This window comes from Mustelus asterias, chromosome 14 (assembly GCF_964213995.1).
Source record: "Mustelus asterias chromosome 14, sMusAst1.hap1.1, whole genome shotgun sequence".
Lineage (NCBI taxonomy): Eukaryota > Metazoa > Chordata > Chondrichthyes > Carcharhiniformes > Triakidae > Mustelus > Mustelus asterias.
The window spans coordinates 32,688,613-32,708,946 of NC_135814.1; the positions used below are offsets into that span (position 1 = coordinate 32,688,613).

At 40.7% G+C, this 20,334-nt stretch overlaps 1 protein-coding gene across 5 annotated transcripts in view; it reads right to left on the reverse strand.

Annotated features, from left to right (window-relative positions):
- Nucleotides 1–20,334, reverse strand: part of mgat5 (alpha-1,6-mannosylglycoprotein 6-beta-N-acetylglucosaminyltransferase) — an 89,180-nt gene that overhangs the window by 35,046 nt on the left and 33,800 nt on the right. For all 5 annotated transcript variants that reach the window (XM_078228131.1, XM_078228135.1, XM_078228132.1 and 2 more), the window contains 5 exons: nucleotides 17,555–17,644; nucleotides 16,960–17,031; nucleotides 12,062–12,220; nucleotides 10,275–10,444; nucleotides 8,040–8,174 (listed from right to left, as the gene is read on the reverse strand). In XM_078228131.1, the coding sequence (XP_078084257.1) occupies nucleotides 8,040–8,174; nucleotides 10,275–10,444; nucleotides 12,062–12,220; nucleotides 16,960–17,031; nucleotides 17,555–17,644 (626 nt within the window). The remainder of the gene's footprint in view (nucleotides 1–8,039; nucleotides 8,175–10,274; nucleotides 10,445–12,061; nucleotides 12,221–16,959; nucleotides 17,032–17,554; nucleotides 17,645–20,334) is intronic.

Here is a 20,334-nt window from a genome sequence, read left to right on the forward strand (position 1 = left end):
GTTTGTTATATATGAATATATGGAGAACGGAGGAGAATGTAGTTGGTCTGATTAATAAGTTTGCAGATGACAAATATTGGGGAGCTGCGGATAGTGAGAAGGATTGCCAGAGGATATAGATGGGCTGGAGACTTGGGTGGAGAAATAGCAGATGAAATTTAATTCAGACAAGTGTGAGGTGATGTATTTCGGAAGGTCTAATACAGGAGGAAAGTATACAACAAAACCTTGAGCAGCATTAACATGGAGGGATCTACAGTTCCCTGAAATTGGCAATACAAGTATATAAGGTGGTCAAGGCGGCGTATGGCATGCTTGCCTTCATCAGTTGGGGTGCATTATAGAACTTTAGTTAGGCTACATTTGGAATATTGTGTACAGTTCTGGTCGCCACACTACTAGAAAGATGGAGGTTTTGGAAAGGGTACAGAAAAGGTTTACCAGGATGTTGTCTGGTTTGGAGGGTATTGGCTATGAGGGGAAATTGGACAAAGTTGGCTAGTTTTCATTTGAATGTCAGAGGCTGAGGGGCAACCTGATAGAAGTTTCCAAAATTATGAGAGGCATGGATGGAATGGATAGTCTGAGTCCTTTTCCCCTCAGGTAGAAATGTCAATTACTAGGGGACATAAGGAGAAAGTTTAAAAGGAGACGAGAGCCAAGTTTGTTTCTTTTTTTTTTACACAGAGGGTGCTAAGTGCCTGGAATGCACTTCCAGAGGAGGTGGTAGCAGCAGATACAAAGCAACTTTTTAAGAGGCATCTTGATAGATACCTGAACAGGCAGGGAATAGAGGGACCACACAGAGGCAAAAGGTCTTTAGTTTAGAAAGGCTTGGTGGGCTGAAGGGCTTGCTATTGAGCTATACTGCTCATTGTTCTCTTTGTTAAAAGAAAACATATGGCTTTGAATCAAAACATATTCCAACAGAAAGCTTAAGGAGTGAATAATTGCTTTCTTAACACTATTGCCATAAGGTGGTGATGCAAATCATTAGCACCTCTTCCCAAAGACTCTCTTCAGCCATCAGTACAAGACGTACACAATTCTACGGTTGGGATTTTTTTTTTTTAGGAGCCGGTATGAATGTTAAGGCAGATCCAGAAGTGGGAGGCCATGGCCCTTCCCCTCTGACTTGGGTTCTCAGATTTTATACCAACCAGTCAACTAATCACCTGAGTTAAGCATTAAGTGGGTGGCTGGATCTTCAGTTGACATGGAAGGAAGTGCTAACATCATGTTTAAGGGATGTCAGTACTGGAGCCCAAATGTCCTTGGCTACAGAACTCAATCTTTCCTCCAGCAGCCTCCATAGGAATCCAGAGGAAAGATGCATGTGTTGGCATGGCAAAGGTAGATCCAGCGTGGTTCCATGGTTCAGTGATGATTCCTTTTATGTTCGCCTCCAAGTTACTCAGGCAAGGCAAGAGGTCCACTTTTGCCAGGGACCGAAAGAGGAGACCTCCTCACCTAATCAAGTCTGGATGTAGACTGCAGCTGCAATCTACATAGCAACCTGACGATAGCAACTGTTTGGTTGCCCAAAGAACCTGGCTGCAGTATTGCAAGCATGTCGATGACCGTCTCCAACCTACAAAGGGTGAGTACCACAACTTTGGTTCCTCTGGGTCAGTGAGAGGGTGTAGATGCTGGAGAGAGAAAGCCCAACAAGTGGCAAGGGGTTAAAGTTGCAGCACTCCCTTGGAAAGGAATGCTGCAAGTCTGCAAAATGAGCACAAGCCCAGCATTGCTGTCCTTCACAAGGGTGCCCAGGGTGGTGTAATAACAATCCATACCATTTAGCAGCAGAGCTAAGGGCTTGCATGAAAGCTGAAACAGCATTGTGCCTTCTCTAGGTCAGGCAACTAATATCGCTTCCATGTTCCCACAGGAAAAAGGAGGGTCCATGATGACAAGAAGTGCCTGAACTGGAGGCAGTGTCCCAATTATCACTCTTCTCAGGCCCACAGAGATAAAGGTTCTAGAGCTACCTGGGCTTCTTTTCCTGCATCATGGCAACTGCAACATTGTAACTGGGGAGGCCAGAATTTAGTCACAAAAGGTTGAAGCAGCCTCATACCTAGGCATGAAGGAAGCCTTGGGCGAGGAGGAGTGGTGTACATGTGCCTTCCAAAAGTATGTCACTAAAGTGAGATACAGCTGACTCCAAGAGCTCCAGTCTGGAGAGATGATGATGGGCACAGATCGTTTTGCCCTTCACAGGTCAACCATAGAACAGAGCCGTCATCTTCTGGGAAAACTCGACTCCTCAGAGGAGGAGGAAGAGGGAGCCGCAGGGGGTGCAGAATCACATCAAACCCCTGCACTCTCCACCAATGCAGATACCTGTCAATGGGTACACACACTTGCCAAGTAGATTCTAGCTCAGAACTTATGCAAGCAACACACATATGCACCTGACCAGCTATTGGAGGCTGTAACCACAAGCCACTGAATCAGGACTGTGGAAGGCTAGGTTCATACTGAGCCCCAGGCTAATGACGCACCTCTATAGTCTAATGTGATGTGGCAGATGCTGCAAGTCCAGCATGATTTGTGTGCAGATCAAGCAGAGCTTCCAGACAGCATCTAGAGACTTTGACATTGGACAACTTCATCAGGACCATGAGTGTCACCATGATCTCCTTCTCAGCCACGCATGTGGCTTCTTAATCATGAGATTGTCAACACTCATTCTGCAGGCCAGTCAGCGGATGCCAGAGATGCTTGCAGAGCCGCATACAGTGAATTTGTGCATGAGCTCTATGCAGCCGCAAGATGAGGGGGAAGTAAAAAAGTGTGTCCTGCATGGGAGATGTGGTTGTCTTCTGCTCTGTGCATTCATTGTGGATAGCAGCTTCTCATCCTCTGTGAACATCTCTAGCTGTTATGACAGAGAATGGTCCTGATTTACCCATTATAGCTTGTGTAAAAGCTTTAGTTAGGTTCTGTAAGATCTTTCCTGCCAGTAACAAACATTAAAATATTAAACCTTGTAAGTTTAAATGTTGTGTATTGCCACATCATATTCCTAAAAATAAAATGTTTAAAAAATGCAAAAGAAATATGCCATCACTCCTACTCCATCCTTCCTATCCGTCACCATCAACCTCCCACTGGCTGCTTGAGCAAGGGGCCAGGAATGGCAAGATGTAGGAAGCAAACTATTGAGTGAGATCAGATTTGAGTTGTCATACATCTACAACCACTCACATACATAGAAAATAGAAGAGGCAGCTATTTGGCCCCTTGAGCCTGCTTCGCCATCACCAAATTCAATACCCTGATCCTGCCTTCTTCCCCGATCTCTTGATCCTTTTAGCCTCAAGAGCTATATCTAATTCTTTCCTGGAATCATGGAGGCAAGCCACAAGCTGAAGAGGTGGTCAGTGGGTGGATGACAAGTGGGAATGTTGGAGACAATCAGGAGGAGGTGGGATGTGGAAGGGTCAGGGAGGAGGGGCTGCTCCAACATGGTGATTGAGTCATGTTTTTTTTAAAATTCATTCGTGGGACATGGGCGTCACTGGCTGGCCAGCATTTATTGCCCATCCCTAGTTGCCCTTGTTCAGAGGGCAATTAAGAGTCAACCACATTGCTGTGGCTCTGGAGTTGCCAGATCAGGTAAGGACGGCAGATTTCCTTCCCTAAAGGACATTAGTGAACCAGATGGGTTTTTCCGACAATCGGCAATGGTTTCATGGTCATCATTAGACTCTTAATTCCTGATTTTTTTTCTTGATGTAGTGGGATTTGAACCCAGGTCCCCAGAGTATTAGCTGAGTTTCTGGATTAATAGTCTCGCGATAATACCACTAGGCCATTGCCTCCCCAGGACCTTACATATTCAATGGCATGAAATGTTGCTCATGCAAACATAAATATCAACACCATTAAAAACACATTAAATGAAAAGGACTTGGGGCAACTTGAAGTGAGAATTTACTGTATGTGCCGTAGTTGCTCCCAGGGCACAACTGCAGGATCTGTCGATGGTGGTCACAGATGGCTTGCATGTTGAGGCAATGAAATCCCTTCCTGTTAATGAAGGCTGCCAAGAGTCTGGTAGACACGAGTGCATCCACTGATGGCACAGATTCCTATAACTCTTTTAGCCTGGCTGTCTGCATCAGTTCAGTGACATATGTGCTAGCTCTTGAAGAGGACAGTCATCATCTTGGTATAGTGGTGTGTGGCTGGTTAGGAGGTGCCACCCATGTCTCCAGTAGTGCCTAGAATTATACATTTAAAAAAAAACTCTTTCATGGGACGTGGGTGTTACTGGAAAGGCCAGTATTTGTCCATCTTCAATTGTCCTCGAGAAGGTGGTGGTAAGTCGACTCCTTGAACCACTGCAGCCCATCCCATGCAAGCACTCTCCCAATGCTGTTAGGAAGGATTTTGATCTAATGACAGTGAAGGAATGGCAATACAGTGACGGTGTTCCTATGTGACTGCTGCCCTTGTCCCAAGTTAAGATTTTGGGAAGAGTTGCCAAAGGAGCCTTGGTGAGTTGCTGCAGTACATCTCATATGGAACACACACTCTGCATTGGTGGAGAGCGTGAATATTTAAGGCAGTAGATAAGTGGGCTGCCTTGTCCTGGATGGTGCCGTCAGATTTCTCTCTTCAATGCTGTTGGAGTCACATTCAGCCAGACAAGTGGAGAGTATTCCATCACTCTGCTGACTTGTGCCTTGTACAAGGTGGACAGATGTCTCTTGTAGCTACAGTATTTATATGGCTGGGCAACTTCAGTTTCTGGTCAACCTCCAGGATGCTCATGGCGGGTAGGGTGTGAATTCAGCAAAGGTAATGCCACTGAATGTCATGGAGAGATAGTAAAATTCTCTTTCGCTGGAAACGGTCATTGCCAGGCAATCGTATGGCATAAATGTTACAAATGAACCAGAGGCACAGAAATTTACAGACTTGGTGACTTGGATGCCATTGGGATCAGATGACCACCTTTGCAGCCAGAACTCATCAACATGGCACAAAGATCAGTCATGGCCTCTCAGAAGTAGGCTCCATCAGCACTTCCGTTCTGACATGTGTAGGTAGCTCATTTTGTCTGGACAAAAAAGGTACTTATTTCTCCATGCTTACACCTGCTTAAGCTGACTTCTGCAACCTTGTGCCGCTTCCCCCCAAGAGAATGCCCATGCAGATGGTCATGGGGTTGCTGCTGCCTGATCCATGGGGTCACAACTCTCTCCCCCCTCAGGAAAGAACGATGTCATGGCAGTTCGGCATTGCTAGTCTGAGTGAGCCGCCCTGCCAGTAGTGACTGCAACGCTGCCCACATGCTCTCATGCCCTTCTCAATTGATCCCTCCAGGACCAAAGTCAAGGAACTTGACCCCAGATCAATGGTTTCCCAACTATTCGCCTGCAAAATAAATCTGTGCCTTCCTACCAAAGGAAAAAAATATCCAACTCCATTAACTACCACATACAACAATTACATCAGTGCCCTTTTTTGCTGCCCTTTAAAAGCTGATGATACTCTGACCCCCACGTGTTCTCCATGCGTTCACTGTTGAATCTGGAGGGGTCAGCAAAATAATGGTCTATTGGCTTGGTAATAATGTTAATAGGCTTTAAACGGCTTAATTCAATAACATGAGCAGTGTTCCCACACAGGCACCCATCCGCCAATTTCAAAATGGCATGAAAACATTGGAGAGTGACCCAATGTCACCGAATGCAATTTTAAAGCCCCTTCTCCACCAATCGTTTGATGCATAAAATCGCAGCCTATGCTTCTGCTGCCGATCAGTATGGAAAGTCAAACAAGGAAACATTAGTATGCAGATTATTTTACCAGAGAGAATGAAACTGGGACCTGTCATTTTGAGTTAAAGCCACAAGATGGAGCATTGCACTGATGCAAAATGCTTGTGTTTTTAAAAATTTTTATACTTTTCCAATTCAATCAAATCAAGTCCAATTCAGAGTCTCAACAAGTTGAGACATTTCCGATCCAAGCTGACAAGACAGGGCCTCCACTCCTGTCTTGGGCCTGATCTACATGAGCCAAGCTGATTGGAGTAGGTGCAGATTCACCTCCTCCAAGGCTTGATCTCATTTGCATCTTAGCCAAAAGGCCGAGATGCCGCTTTTAAAAATTGCTTCAAATGAAGCTTAAATGTAACCTAATGACCTCAACCAAGTGCAGCATCTTATCCATACTACACTTGATCTTAGCCAAAAGGAATGCTCATGTGTTGGTGTGGATAGTGGTGGCAGCGATGCAAACAACAGCTGATCTTGTTTGCCTTGCCTACTCAAATCACACATTTGCAGAGACATTTCTGCAACAGCCTAGTCCACAAATATCACACCACTCTGTTATGTTGGTATACAGCCCATAACAAGGGGAAGGCAGAGTACCTTTTCTTCTTAAAAAAGGGTGTCAACTTATTGTGCAACCTGAATTTAGAAACTCTATGCAAAGTGGTCAAATTTGCAAATCATATACTAGGAGATGCAGATTAGAAATTACAGACTAAGTAGACAAGATAAGCAAATCAGCAGAACAGAAGCAAATTTAATACAAACGAAAATACAAAAGGAATGCTCATGTGGAAGTATACTCCATGAATGGGATTGTAATAGCTAAAGAAGAACTGAAAGAAAGGCAAGTGTCGTGGTAGGCTCAATATTAAACCTGGCTAGCAAGTGTAGAGAAACAAATTAATGAAGCCAATACAATGTTGAACTACAAGGGTAAAAAAGTAGAATATGAGGTAATTGATCAAACTTGAGTGCTCTATCAGATTGCCATTGAATATAGCATGTGACTCCCATCACAAAGGAATATTTAGCAAGTGAGGCAACAGAGAGAAGACTCACAAAGTTGACATCCAGTATGAAACAGGTTCAAACTCAAGATGGGTACATCAAGGTAGATAAGGAAATGCTTCTTACTAAGCATCATATTAAAATGATAGTCGTTGAGGCAAAATTACTGTAATCATGAAGTGAATGGCAATTTCTCTGAACTGATGAATCCAGATGGATAAAATAGTAATCAGCCTTAAATATCCGTGATTTTGTTACATAGTAAATGAAAGAGCGTTCCTTGACCATCAGACTATTAATTAATTCTGGTTTGTTATTCAGTACAGACTATCCTGATCAGTTCTAAAACATGTGATTCCGGAAAACTTGCATACATTCAAATAAACGCATGATGCTCAGCAAAGGACTAATCAATAATTTGTTATTGACTAAAAATAATTTACTCTGCTGCAGGCACAACTAGTTTCCAGATTGTGCTCTTACAAAGCTGGAGAAAAGGTGCTTTTCAAATCCTTATCTTAAGAAAAATACTTTCAGAAGGAAACTGATAAGGAAAAAGATGGATATTAACATGTGACGACATTTCGACTTTGGATATTTAGGAGTGAATATCTGGAGGTGTTCTCGCACTCATTGACCCAAATTTTGAAGGTCCAGCAAGCAATGTTTATGGTATTTGCTCATGGTTTCTGTTCTGCCCCCCAGTGTCTCTACTAGTGCACGGTCTCCTGGACCACACAATAGTAGAAACACTGCCATGAACTATTCTGGACATTGCATCGCAAAATTTCAAGTGTCAAGCTAAACAATATTTGACACCAAGCTCACAAAAGTCACTTCATTCTCCCTGCCCACAGCGACACACATTCTCTCCTCCCTACCATCCAGTCAACTGAAGCACTACTTTCTCACCACCCCCTCCCCCAAATCCCAACTGAAAAATCATCTTTTCCAATTACCACTTCTTGTCACTCCTGACCGTTTGCTTAGAGACCTAACTCTCTTCCACATTCCAGCAGTTAAACCCAGATTGCAGCATACAACCAGTTGGATACCAAAGCAACAAGGGAGATACAGGAACGGGAGTAACAACTCATGGAACAGAGGAAAACAATTTGGTTGGGCATTTCATAGCCCAGACTTCAAACTGCAGTCCGAGCAGCCCAGGGATGCAGTATGTAAATATAATTGCAATAGCTGAACAGCAAGGAAACAATGCAGGGTAATACTTACTGATAATGAACCCAAGATGGACCAAGTGTTTTCTTAAATTGTGTCAAGCCAACAATATCAATATAGATTAGTTCTACTATCTTATCACCACGAGTAGGGCAACCCGACCTGTTACCCATCACTTTCTTCATTATCCTGTAAGAAAATACATGCATGTTTGAAAATACAATACACAAAGATTTTAAGATCAGAAAATTTAAAGTAACCAGCATGTTCTCTACTGCAGTACTTGCAAGATTAAGACATCAAAAACTTCACTAGATTCCTACAAATCTAGGCAATAGGTTCCTCACCAGAGCAAAACAGGGGCAAGAATACTAAACTACTGTTTTAACTAAAGAATGCAAAATTTGAATACTTTGCCAGCATTCTATTCTACTACCGCCACCTTTGCTCTCACTTTTGCTTTGTCAAAGAACATGATTGTCCATTCTACTTCTGGCTGTTGCAAGTTTTTGCTGGAGTTTCTTTTTAAAATGTTCCTAATTCCATAAGTTTGTGGTGTTTGGTTTAGTTCTACAACACCTTCAAAATTCTGACAATATATTTGTTAGGAGCATAGGAACAGATTTTTAAAAAGAAATGCTACTTTCAACTAAAAAAAATTGTGCTTTCAGTGTACTGCCAAACAAAATACACAACATTTACATTTTTTTAAAAATAACCTGCTTATGGTCACCATGGCTCTTGCTGGATTTCTTTGGCAGTGTTCTGACTAACAACTGAAAAGCCGAATAATATTGAATTGTGCAACTTCATTCGAGAGAACATTCAAGAAGCTGGACACCATCCAAGACGACACAATTTGGTTGATTGGCAGCATATCCACTACCTTAAAACATACATTCCTCCCAACACCAATACACAGTTGCAGTAGTGTGCACCATCTACAAGATATACTGCAGCAATTCACCAAGGCTCCTTCAACAGCAACCATCAAACCCACAATCTCCACCACCTCGAAGAACAAGGTCAGAACAATGGGAGCACCACACCTGTTTTCCCCTTCAAATCACACACTATCCTGACTTGGAACTATACCCCTATTTCTTCATTGTCGCTGTGTCAAAATCCTAGATCTCTTGTGGGTGTAACAGCAGTACATGGCCTGCAGCTGTAAAGAGGCTGTTATCCTGACCTTCTCAAGGGCATTTAGGGATGGGCATTAAATGCTGGCCTAGCCAGTGAGACTCACATGAAGAAAGAGTAAAGGAATACTAATAAGGCATACAATGTGATTACACCTCTAAAAATCCTAGAATCACATTAATTAAAATGTAAACCAGTAAAGAAGAAATCTTTTGGAAAGCCAAAGCGTGACAATTAACACAAGACAAAACCTTGAGCACAATTTTCCCACTAATTCACAATATAATCAGTTTATCGAAGCCTGGCAGGAAAGTGAAAATAGAGAGAGACTGCAACTACTGAGATTTGTACATAAAGTTGAAAGCACCATCTCAAAAAATATTTTTATATCCCATAAGAATGTAATTTAAGCAAGGTAGGCACTATTTAAAGCAATCTTTCCTGAACCAAAAGTAAGTTCAAACACTATTTTCAAAAATAAAATGGCATTAACATCTGTACAATACATACTGAACTGCGTTTTGAAGACACAGCACATCAAGAGTTGAGATGTTAACAAACTAGGAGTGGAAAAACACATTTTACACCATTAAACAAATTAGAAAAGTAAAATACTGTGGGCATGTTGGAATTGTGAAATTAAAAACAAAATGCAAAACACTCAGGTCAGGCAGCACTTATGGAATAAGAAACGGGTTTCTCTTCACAAATGCTGAATATTTCCAGCTATTTCTGTTTTTATACAAATAGTACGTTAAAAGTAAACACATTCTAAGTTTTATATTCTATAAGCAAGATTGATAGGATTTGGACAGAACATGGAAGAGGTTGTACAATATTTACAAATTGTTTCACTTTCAATGTGATAGTTGTCCACAATGGATAGCAAGTAAATTAAATGAATTGAAATCCAAGTGCTTTTTATCATGCCATTTTAACTACAGCAATCAGCTTTTCTTTCACTTGCAGGTTAAAGCAGATCAACATATCTTGCATCATCGTTCTGCTACTACTACTACATAGAATTATCACTAGAAACACAACTATTTTTACAAATCAATTCAGCATTATAACATGCACTAATATATTTTAAGAGTTTAGCATTCATGGCTTTAATGCACCACTGATGAAATTTTAGATCCTTACTCTTTTAGTTCAGCCAGTGAGGCTGAAATTCTAATGTCATGGCCCAGTAGGTACAGAGTTGTAATCAAATCACTCCACTGTACTAATTCACCAAGAGGGCCACCGCTGAAAGCATTCTCTGCAATCTTAAATCCTGATTCCTTTGTCAAAAGGCCAAGATGGATAAGAATCTAAGAAATAAAAAAGTTATACACCAATTACTGTACATTACCACTATTCTGTTCTTGAAAAATGACCACGTATCTAGCATTTGCACTCAATTTGGCACAGAAATACACATACAAATCTGAGTATTTGCTTCAATTCAGATTACTTGTTTTATTCTCTCCCTAAGTTATTAGAATACAGTGGCTAATAATCATTTGTGACCCAAGACAGCAAATTGCAAGATGCTGTTTAACACGTTTATATAGGTGCTTCCATTAGAAATGTGAACATAGTTAAAACTAAATGATGAAAAGTACACAAAAACACATTTCATGATAGGCAATGTTACATGGATATATAGGAACTGAGCAAATCGAAAATTAGAAATAATTTTGGGATCAAAGTGATCTCATCTGGTAACTGTGTATTCCGAAATGACTTGAACACTAGAGCACACAGATGAGGCTTCCAATGTTGGGCAGAGAAAGCCAGCTTCAATTCTTCTATAGCATTAAGAATTACAGAATTCTAAATAAAATAGGGTTACAAGGTTTATGTTATGAAGCTGTTCAAAATAATCAATGGTGACAATCAGTATAACTAACTACAATACAGCATTTAACCAAGTGTTAAATCAAGGCGCAAGAGTAAAATGGAAGTCAAGGGGAAATCAGCGCAAAACTCTATACAGTGGAGATATGAAGTAGTACAAAAGGTGGATGCTGTTGTTGGAGGCCAATCATCTCAGCTGTAGTACAGAATCTTAGGCCCAACCATCTTCAGCTACTTGACCTTCCCTCTATCATAGTCTGAAGTTGGAATGTTTGCTGATTACTCCAGCATGACATTCCATTTGCGACTCCTCGGATGATGAGGAACTCTGTGCTTCGATGTAGCAAGACCTGGACAAGGTTCAGACTTGAGCTGTTGCATGGCAAGTGCCAGGCAATGATGATCTGTAATAAAAGGGAATCCAACTACCTCTCTTTCATTCAACAGCATTACCATCATTGAAGACCCCCATCATTCTGGGGGTCACCACTGACCAGACGCTTAACTTGTCCAGTGAGCAAAATGCTGTGGCTACAAGAGCAGGTCAGAAACTGAGAATTTTGTGGTGGATAGCCCACCTCCTGACCTCCCATAGTCAAGTCACCAACTACAAGGCACAAGTCAGGAGTGTGGAGGGATATTCTCCACTTGCCTGAGCAAATCCAAAACAAAGCAGCCCATCTGTTTTGCAGCCCCATCCATCTCTGATGCAAAGGCTGTAGCGTGCATCATCTACAAAATGCACAGCTGCAGCTTATCAAGCATCTTTCAACGGCACCTTTGAAATCTGCAACCTCTATCACTTAGAACAAGCGCAACAGATGATAGGGCTACAGGTGCATGATAATACCACGACCTGAAAGTTCCCCAAGATACATACCATTCTGACTTGCTGTGTATTGCATCACTGTTACAAAATTTTGGAAATCCCGAACCAGCAGTATTGTGGGAGTATCTTCCCTATATGGGTGCAGCAATTCTAGAAAGCTGTGCACCACTGCCTTTTCAAGGACAAATGGGGATAGGCAATAAATGCCATCCATATCTTATGAATAAAAACAACTGATAGTCAATATTCCAGAACTGACCTTTTTACGTTTAATTTCTAAATTTTGTTTTTCTGCAAGTGATTTTACAGCTTCTATCCAGGCACTTGCCATTCGGTTTATTCTTAATCGCATCCATCGAAATTCATCATGTGCAGACATCATTTTAAATAGGTAATCAAAATCTGTTCGAATTTCAGCCTGTGATAAAGATAATAATTATTCAATTCTATATAATTGTGGTATCCATCAGAACACATTTTCTAGCTCTATATCATATTCTGTAGGAATTTGACATTGTGAGAGATAAAATTCAGAGTCTAACCATCTTCAATAATTTCCCTGTAATTTCAGACTATGGATTTGTGACAAAAATGAAACAATGAGCTACTCTTTGAAAATTTTTTGAATCAAACTTTTAGCTATGGCAAACAATGACTAAAGGCAGCAAAGTTACCAGGAAAATCTTTCCAGAGTGTCAGAATGTCTGACTGATGACTTACAGGTATCTACCCTGTTTCATATAACATGCATGCACAACTTTACTGCTGTTGCGTTACTCGGTGTGATTTTGTTGAGAAATGGAAAATCAGTGGCTCTATTGAACAATGTATTTGTGATCTGCAAGAAGCATGCCCTGGCAGATGTACCAGATATAGCAATATCACACCCCTACCTACAAGGCACATGCCACATAGAAGTTCAATGCAGCTGTGATCTTCAGAGCTACTAACAGTCATTTTTAGCCTAGAATGGATTTACAAATCTTTCTGCAGGAGCGGACATAAAACTGTTATGGTATCCTTCAGATGTCACCTGTCTACAGATGTCTTTTGATAGGTCCAGATATGAGAGAGCACTATCTTATGCATAAACAGTAAAGAGTCAAAAATGAGAGCCTAACCTGCAAGTACACAAGTCTGCACTAAACCCTTTGTCTACAAAGTCTGAAAAAAATCCATTGTGACATGCATGCAAACCAATATACCAAGATTCAGCTGTACAAACAGCATAGTTTAAAAAAAACAGAAGCTGTCAAATTGGCTCCACGAAGTTACACTAATGTTCTTATTCCAACATAGAAAGCTGTTGGTGGGGTTTGCGAGGTGGCTGGGTACCATCAGAAATTTCAGACGATACAAGACTCATGAAGCCAGTGTTTCAGTTTAAAGACGTAACCTTTATTTTGACCAGCAGCCGCTGGTAGTTCTGTCAGTGTCTTAATGTCTAATGGTTTAAAAATCCGGACTAACCTATTAGGACTTTTCCCCTTACAACCCCCCCGCCTTCTGGCCATTGGCTAGTCCAATACTAGGCCAGTAAATAAAGGTATCTCAGGAAATATTCTAAAATCCTAAAAGGTGATTTGGCTTCTTTGCCTGGATTGTCATTACTAATACTGCATTAGTTGTTCATAACTGCATTTAAATTTACAATCCCCACTAATGCTAAAATCATAAGGAAAAGTAATATTCTCATGTAGGCTATTAAATAGATGTCTGACAGTACATATTCTCATATGCCAGATGGGCGCTTGGTATTAGGGACATCTCATTGTCCACATGGATTGATGCCACTGCTGTTGCACCCCTAATGGACTTTTTATAGTTACAATGAACATTAAGATAACAAAGAAGAACACTTTCCCTTGTATTATGTTTGTTCCCAGAGAACCTATCCAGTCAGTTGCCCAGTTCCACAAAGAAAAGGATGCTGGTTGTTTAAGTTTTTCAACTTCCTTTCTAATGTGTGAGACCAAGTTGGTTGTGTTCTCTGAAGTGTCAGGTATATATGTGCAACACTTTGATCCAATCAAAGCACACGTTCCACCCTTAGTTGCCAAAATAAAGTTTAGTGTCATCCGATTCTGCATTTTAAGGGGAAATATCCTAATGGTTTAAAAATCTTTACTAACCTATTAGCCATTAAGACACTGACAGAACTGCCAGCATTTTGAGTGAAATGACTTTAAAACAGACTTATAAGCTAACAAGAAAGCAGCTTACATGCATGAAATGCAGTGAGTTTTAAACAAGTGATTATGATTTAAAACCACATATGCTGATACTTTGAATGTATTTTTAAGAATCATTGTTAACTTTACCCAAAGTTAGATTGCTGCAAAGCATCATGGTAAAGTGCATTAGGACTAAGCCATATTCCAAGGGAATACCAAAACCTTGGAAATATGGCTGTTTTTAAATCAGAATTTCTAATGGCAACATTCAGAACACTTCATCAAATTTCATGAATAGGGCTTACTCACTGTCCAGATAAGATGGATGTACGCCCAGATGCAGGATTGTGTGATAGTCAGGTTTGGCAGTGACCCGCAGAGGAACTTATGGGAATATTCATTTTGAACTTTGCGGCTAGCGTCTGAGGCTACCAAAGGATGCAGGATGTTGAGTTAGCCAAAATTGGAGGAAACATCTGGAGTCTAAAGGGCCAGAGGGTAAGATGCAATTGTCTTAAGCATATGACAGGTATTATTGTTGATGTACATTGAAGATGATGGATTTAAAGCAAATGAAAGGCAGGAGTAATTAATAAGAAAATCTATAATTGATGTGTTTTGAATAGTGTACATTAGAATTCATTGGAGAGGTCTAGCTATTCCATCTCAGGAGCTGCCCAACCCTTTGGTGATTTCTCCAAGCGGTCGCTCATCGAAATAAAGGTTGTGTCTTTAAACGGAGACACTGGCTTCATGAGTATTGTATTGTCTGCAATTTCTGATGGTGCCCGGCCACCTCAAAATCCTACATACACGGTTGTACAAGCAACGTAGTTTAAAAAAAGCAAGGAGCTGTCAAATTGGCTTCACGAAGTCACACTAATGTCCTTATACCAACTTAGAAAGTGAGTAGAAAATTAATTACAAGAACCAAAAAAAGAGAAAATGCTGGAAAATCTCAGGAGGTCTGGCAGCATCTATAAAGGAGGGAAAAGAGCTGACGTTGAGTTCAGATTACCCTTTGTCAAAGCTAATAGGGTTGGAGCAGTACTTCTTCAAATGCTGCCAGACACGCTGCAATTTTCCAGTATTTTCTCTTTTGGTTTCAGATTCTAGCATCTGCAGTAATTTGCTTTTATTTTAGTTAGTTAATTACAAGAGTTGATCAGTGCACCTCTTAACAATAAAGAATCTAATTAAAGAAGCAGGATATCTTTCAGCATCCTTTTATACAAGCATTTGGTCTAGGGAGTGATGTGCAGGTATAAGCAACACTGGAGCCACTTCAGATTTCTGCCCAATATTAAAGGGTGCCAGCTGGTGAAATGCATGGTTTAACAATTAACTGTATTAATCAGTCCCATCACCTCAATATCTTCTTGAATTCAGGAATTTCATAAATACAGGGCTGTACCCAAAAATAACCAAAGCTCTAATACCTTCCTCATTTATGTAAAAGGATGTTGGGTGCATGCTACCTGGTTTGAAGATTTCAAGGCATTAACCCTTGAGATGCACCTTTCGGATATACATTTCATTCCAATAAATTCCTTAATGTACATATATATTTTTTAAAAGATCACATATGGAGCCAAAATGTTTAGAATCCTTTCGCTGCCCTTTACGGTCCCCTTACAAATCCCTGTTTTCCCTCTAACTTTCAATGAGATGACAGTGATGAGCCTTGACATCAAAGCTGCATTTGACCAAGTGTGACATCAAGGAGTCCCAACAGTCAATGGAAATCGGGGGAGAAAACTCTGCTGGATGGAATCAAATCTAGCACAAAGGAAGGTTGCCATGGTTGTTGGAGGTCAATCATCTCAGTCCCAGGATATCATTACAGGAGTCTCTCAGGGTAGTGCCCTAGGTCAAATCAACTTCAGCTGCTTCATCCATGTCCTTCCTTCCACCATAAGGTAAGCCTGGATAATATCAGCCCAATATCCAGGCTTGGGCTGACAAGTGGCAAGTAACATTTGTGCCACAATATTTGCACCACACAACTGCCAGGCAACAAAAAAGAATCTAACCAATGCCCCATGACATTTAATGGAATCACCATCGCTGAATGCCCCACTATCAACATTCGGGGGGGGGGGGGGGTTATCGCTGACCAGAAGCTGAACTGGACGAGCCATATAAATATTGAGAGAATGATGGAATACCCTCCATTTGCCTGAATGAGTGCAGCTCCAAGAATACTTAAATTTATAAGCAGCCTGTTTGATTGGCACCCCATCCACAAACATTCACTCCCTTCACCACCTATGCACAGTGGGAGCAAAGTGTGCAAGAACTCATCAAGACTCCTCAGACAGCACTTTCCAAACCCACGACCACTATCATCTAGAAGGTGATGGGCAGCAGATACATGGGCAAACCAATAGATGGAAGTGCCCCTCCAAGCCACTCACCATCCTGACTTGGAAATATGTCACCATTCCTTTACTGTTGCTGGGTCAAAAATCTTGGAACCCCCTCCCTAATAGCACTGTGGATATCTCTACACCACATGGACTGCAGTGGTTCAAGAAGGCAGCTCACTGCCACGTTCTGGAGAGCAATTAAGGATGGGCAATAAATGCTGACCAAGCCAGCAATTCCCACATCCTATGAATGGAAAAAAAAGTTATTTTCAAATGAAACCCATTTGAATCCCAGTCATCATTATTTTTTTAAAAAGCCCCTTGTACCTGGCCCCCAGCAGGTTTCCAAATCTACTAAGGCTACCTATTTAATATTGGATACAGACTCCAATTCCATTAACAGTCATCAAACTTAAATTAATTCTGAAGCCCAAGCTTCCATTCCACAGCTACCCATCAATTTCTAACACATTCCACTACTGGCATCATATCCTTGATCTGCAAGTAGAGCCAACTGCTGGTAGCCTGTGAGAGCATCACAACGAGACAACTCAACAGCAATATAGCATAGTGCAGTGCATCAACAAGTTACGCTCATTTAAATAAATACTAACCAAATTCTGTTGGTCTGTCTCTTCTCGAGGACTTTTTGCTCTCCATGATAGAGGGGGACACCAATTTTCAACCTATCCTCAAGGAAAAAATAAATACATCAAAAACAGGATGTCAGTAAAGTTCAACAAGAGGTAATACGCAACAAGTGACAAAAAATTTAGACAATTTGTAATGGCAGGATAATGAATATAAAATGTATAAACCATATAGAATCAAAAACAAAAACAGAAAATGCCGGAAAATTCTCTCCACAGATACTGTCAGACCTGAGATTTTCTAGCATTTCCTGTTTGTTTCAGATTCCAGCGTCTGCGGTACTTTGCCTCTATTATGAAAACATTCCACTTCCTTTCAAAACATGTACAATTTCCTTTTTTTCCTCTAGTTCCTCATTTTTATACAGAATTAATTTCATGCTGCAACATTTACACATTTTCCTCTTTTTTAATGTCTCTATAATTATGAAGTCTAATTCTTTGCCATGTTTCTCACATTTTAAATTATCCACAATAATTTCACATGCATGCAATTCATTAGTCTAAAAGAGGATAACAAAAGCCACATTTTACTTAATTAAAGCATACACCCACTGACCTCACTGAGGTAAATAAAAAATGAGCATATGGATCCATCCACACCATAGCTGGCATAGCAAGGATCTGACCGCCACATAGTCTTCATCCACTAAAAACAAGACATACAAATACACAAGTCTGAATATAGAATTTAGATTCAGTAGAAAATTTATGAAGCAAATTACTTGTTCAGCAAATCTTTAGATCTGTTGAATGTTATATTATTTACCAAACACAAGATATGATATGACCATAGAACATTATGTGCAAGAACCTCAGCCTCCCAACATCCAGCTTTTCTTCAAAAAGAGATTGTGCTTTTGGTCCATTTATTCTGCGAGGAAGCCAACCTTGCATTTAATGACTCAAGTATTCCTGACTGATTAACACATTCCCAAATTCTTAAAATTTGTGATTTGCTGACTGAACTATTCTGTGTACTCTTGCAGTTTAATATGAAATCATACTCTAAAATTACCTCAAGATATGCTGGTTAGGTGCATTAGGCATGCTAAATGCTCCCTCAGTGTGCCCAAACAGATGCCAGAATGTGACTTGTGAATTTTCACAACAACTTCATTGCAGTGTTAATGTAAGCCTACTTGTGACACTAATAAACAAACTTCTGGGGATCTAGGTTCCAATCCCATCACAGCAGATAGTGGAATTTAAATTCAATTTTAAAAAATTGAATTTAAAGCTCGGCACAACATCGTGGGCCGAAGGGCCTGTTCTGTGCTGTACTGTTCTATGATCTAAAAATAATAATCTGGAATTAAGAATCTACTGATGACCATGAAACCATTGTTGATTGTCAGAAAAACCCATCTCGTTCACTAATCTCCTTTAGGGAAGGAAATCTGCCATCTTTACTGACCTGGCCTACATGTGACTCCAGAGTCACAGCAATGTGGTTGACTTCAACTGCCCTCTGAACAAAGGCAACTAAGGATGGGCAATAAATGCTGACCCAGCCAGCGACAACCATGTCCCACGAATGAATTTTTTAAAAAATTGAGGCAAAATCCTGACCAGCGGAGACAATCTGTTTGTGAGGACAATAGATCCCAAAACCTGATAATCCCGCATTTAATGGATGAATACAAAAAGGAGGACAATGTTGCAAACCATCTTCCCGTGTTTCGAGTGTGTGTAAAATAATCTAACCCTCCGATTTTACCCTCGCTCATGTTTGCTGTGGGGTTAGAGGATTGGATCTCTCCAAAGCTGAAGGGTTGAGGAAAGTACACCATTTACAAAGTGGGGAAAGAAAAATTAAAAACACCTGTTTATAGACAGGTGGTGGGGGCCATTTTTAAATTAAACCCCCTTCTGTCAGTGATACATGGGTTACAACAGGTGGCGAACAAAGAAATCAGGGCTGTTTTAAATTTAGCCCCTGTCAGTGATACACAGGTTGAAATGCCATAGTTTTTTCTCGTATTTCTTCAGAATTCTTTTGTTGAGGCAAAAGTTCAGTTTTCAAATCCCACTTGGAACACAATCCACAGTGCAATTCAAAACGTAGTACCAATGACATACTGCACGGTCAGGGCTGTCAGCTTTTCTAACATGTTAAACTGAGGTGTTGTCTACTTTTTCCACGGAGGCGCACAACTCATACATGATCACAATCCTACTCTTAACTGGCAACTATTGCCCGAAATTATCTGCTTATTCATTTAAGAGTGGATCTTGGTGTATAAAAATTGTTCATGTTACTTACCTTCATAACAGCAATCATGGGTATTTAGCTAGTTGTTAAAGCTTCCCAAGTGCAAAGTTTTGCATCAGGTCTATCCTTATACTAGGTTGAAAGGTTTGCTGTTCCAGTTACCTGGTTACACATTCGAGAGTGCCCATAACATACAATTTCCAAATATACACAATATTACAGACTGGGCAAGAGAGCTGAAATCACTGTTCCCTTCCCACTTGTCCATAATCAATGATTTTTTTTTGACAGAAGACGGGTTGCAGATGATTCAAATAACCAGCAACAGGCTTTCAAGGTTTTAAACAAAAAAAAAACGATTAAAATGATCCACCCCAAAATTGAATGCTACACTCTCAGAATCGCACACACAAACATGCTCAAGAAAAGTACAATTGGACAGAATAGTGGACTTTTACAAGTTATAAAGAAAAATTGGTTCACGATTCAGTTGGTCTTGTTTTGAAAGGAGTACTATGCAGGTCTGATGGAAGGTCACTCCCACAGGAGTGATGGGAAAGGAGAACTTGGGAGAATTATAATTACTCGAGAGCCAACTGTAGGCTGAAAAATTCCTAGGTGCTGATGGACTTCACAAAGGGTCTTAAAGTGGCGAGTGAGATAGTTGATATGTTGGTTTAACTTTCTAAAATGTCCTAGATCAAGAAAAGGTTCCATTGGAAAATAGTGAATGTAACTCCTTTATTCAAAAAAAGGGAGGGAGACAGAAAGCAGGAAATTACAGGACAGTTAGCAGGTTTGACAGCATCTGTGGGGAGAGAATAGAGCCAACATTGACCCATCGCCAGCTCCAAACATGGAGAGGCTGAATTTAAATAAGGTCTCACTTTAGTTATTATTATGATGATGATGAACACACTGGGCGGCACAGTGGTTAACACTGCTGTCTCACAGTGCCAGAGACCCAGTTCGAATCCTGGCTCGGGTCACTGTCTGTGTGGAGTTTGCACATTCTCCCCGTGTCTGTGTGGGTTTCCTCTCACAGTCCAAAGATGTGCGGGTTAGGTGGATTGGCCATGCTAAATTGCCCTTTAGTGTCAGGGGGACTAGCTAGGGTAAATGCA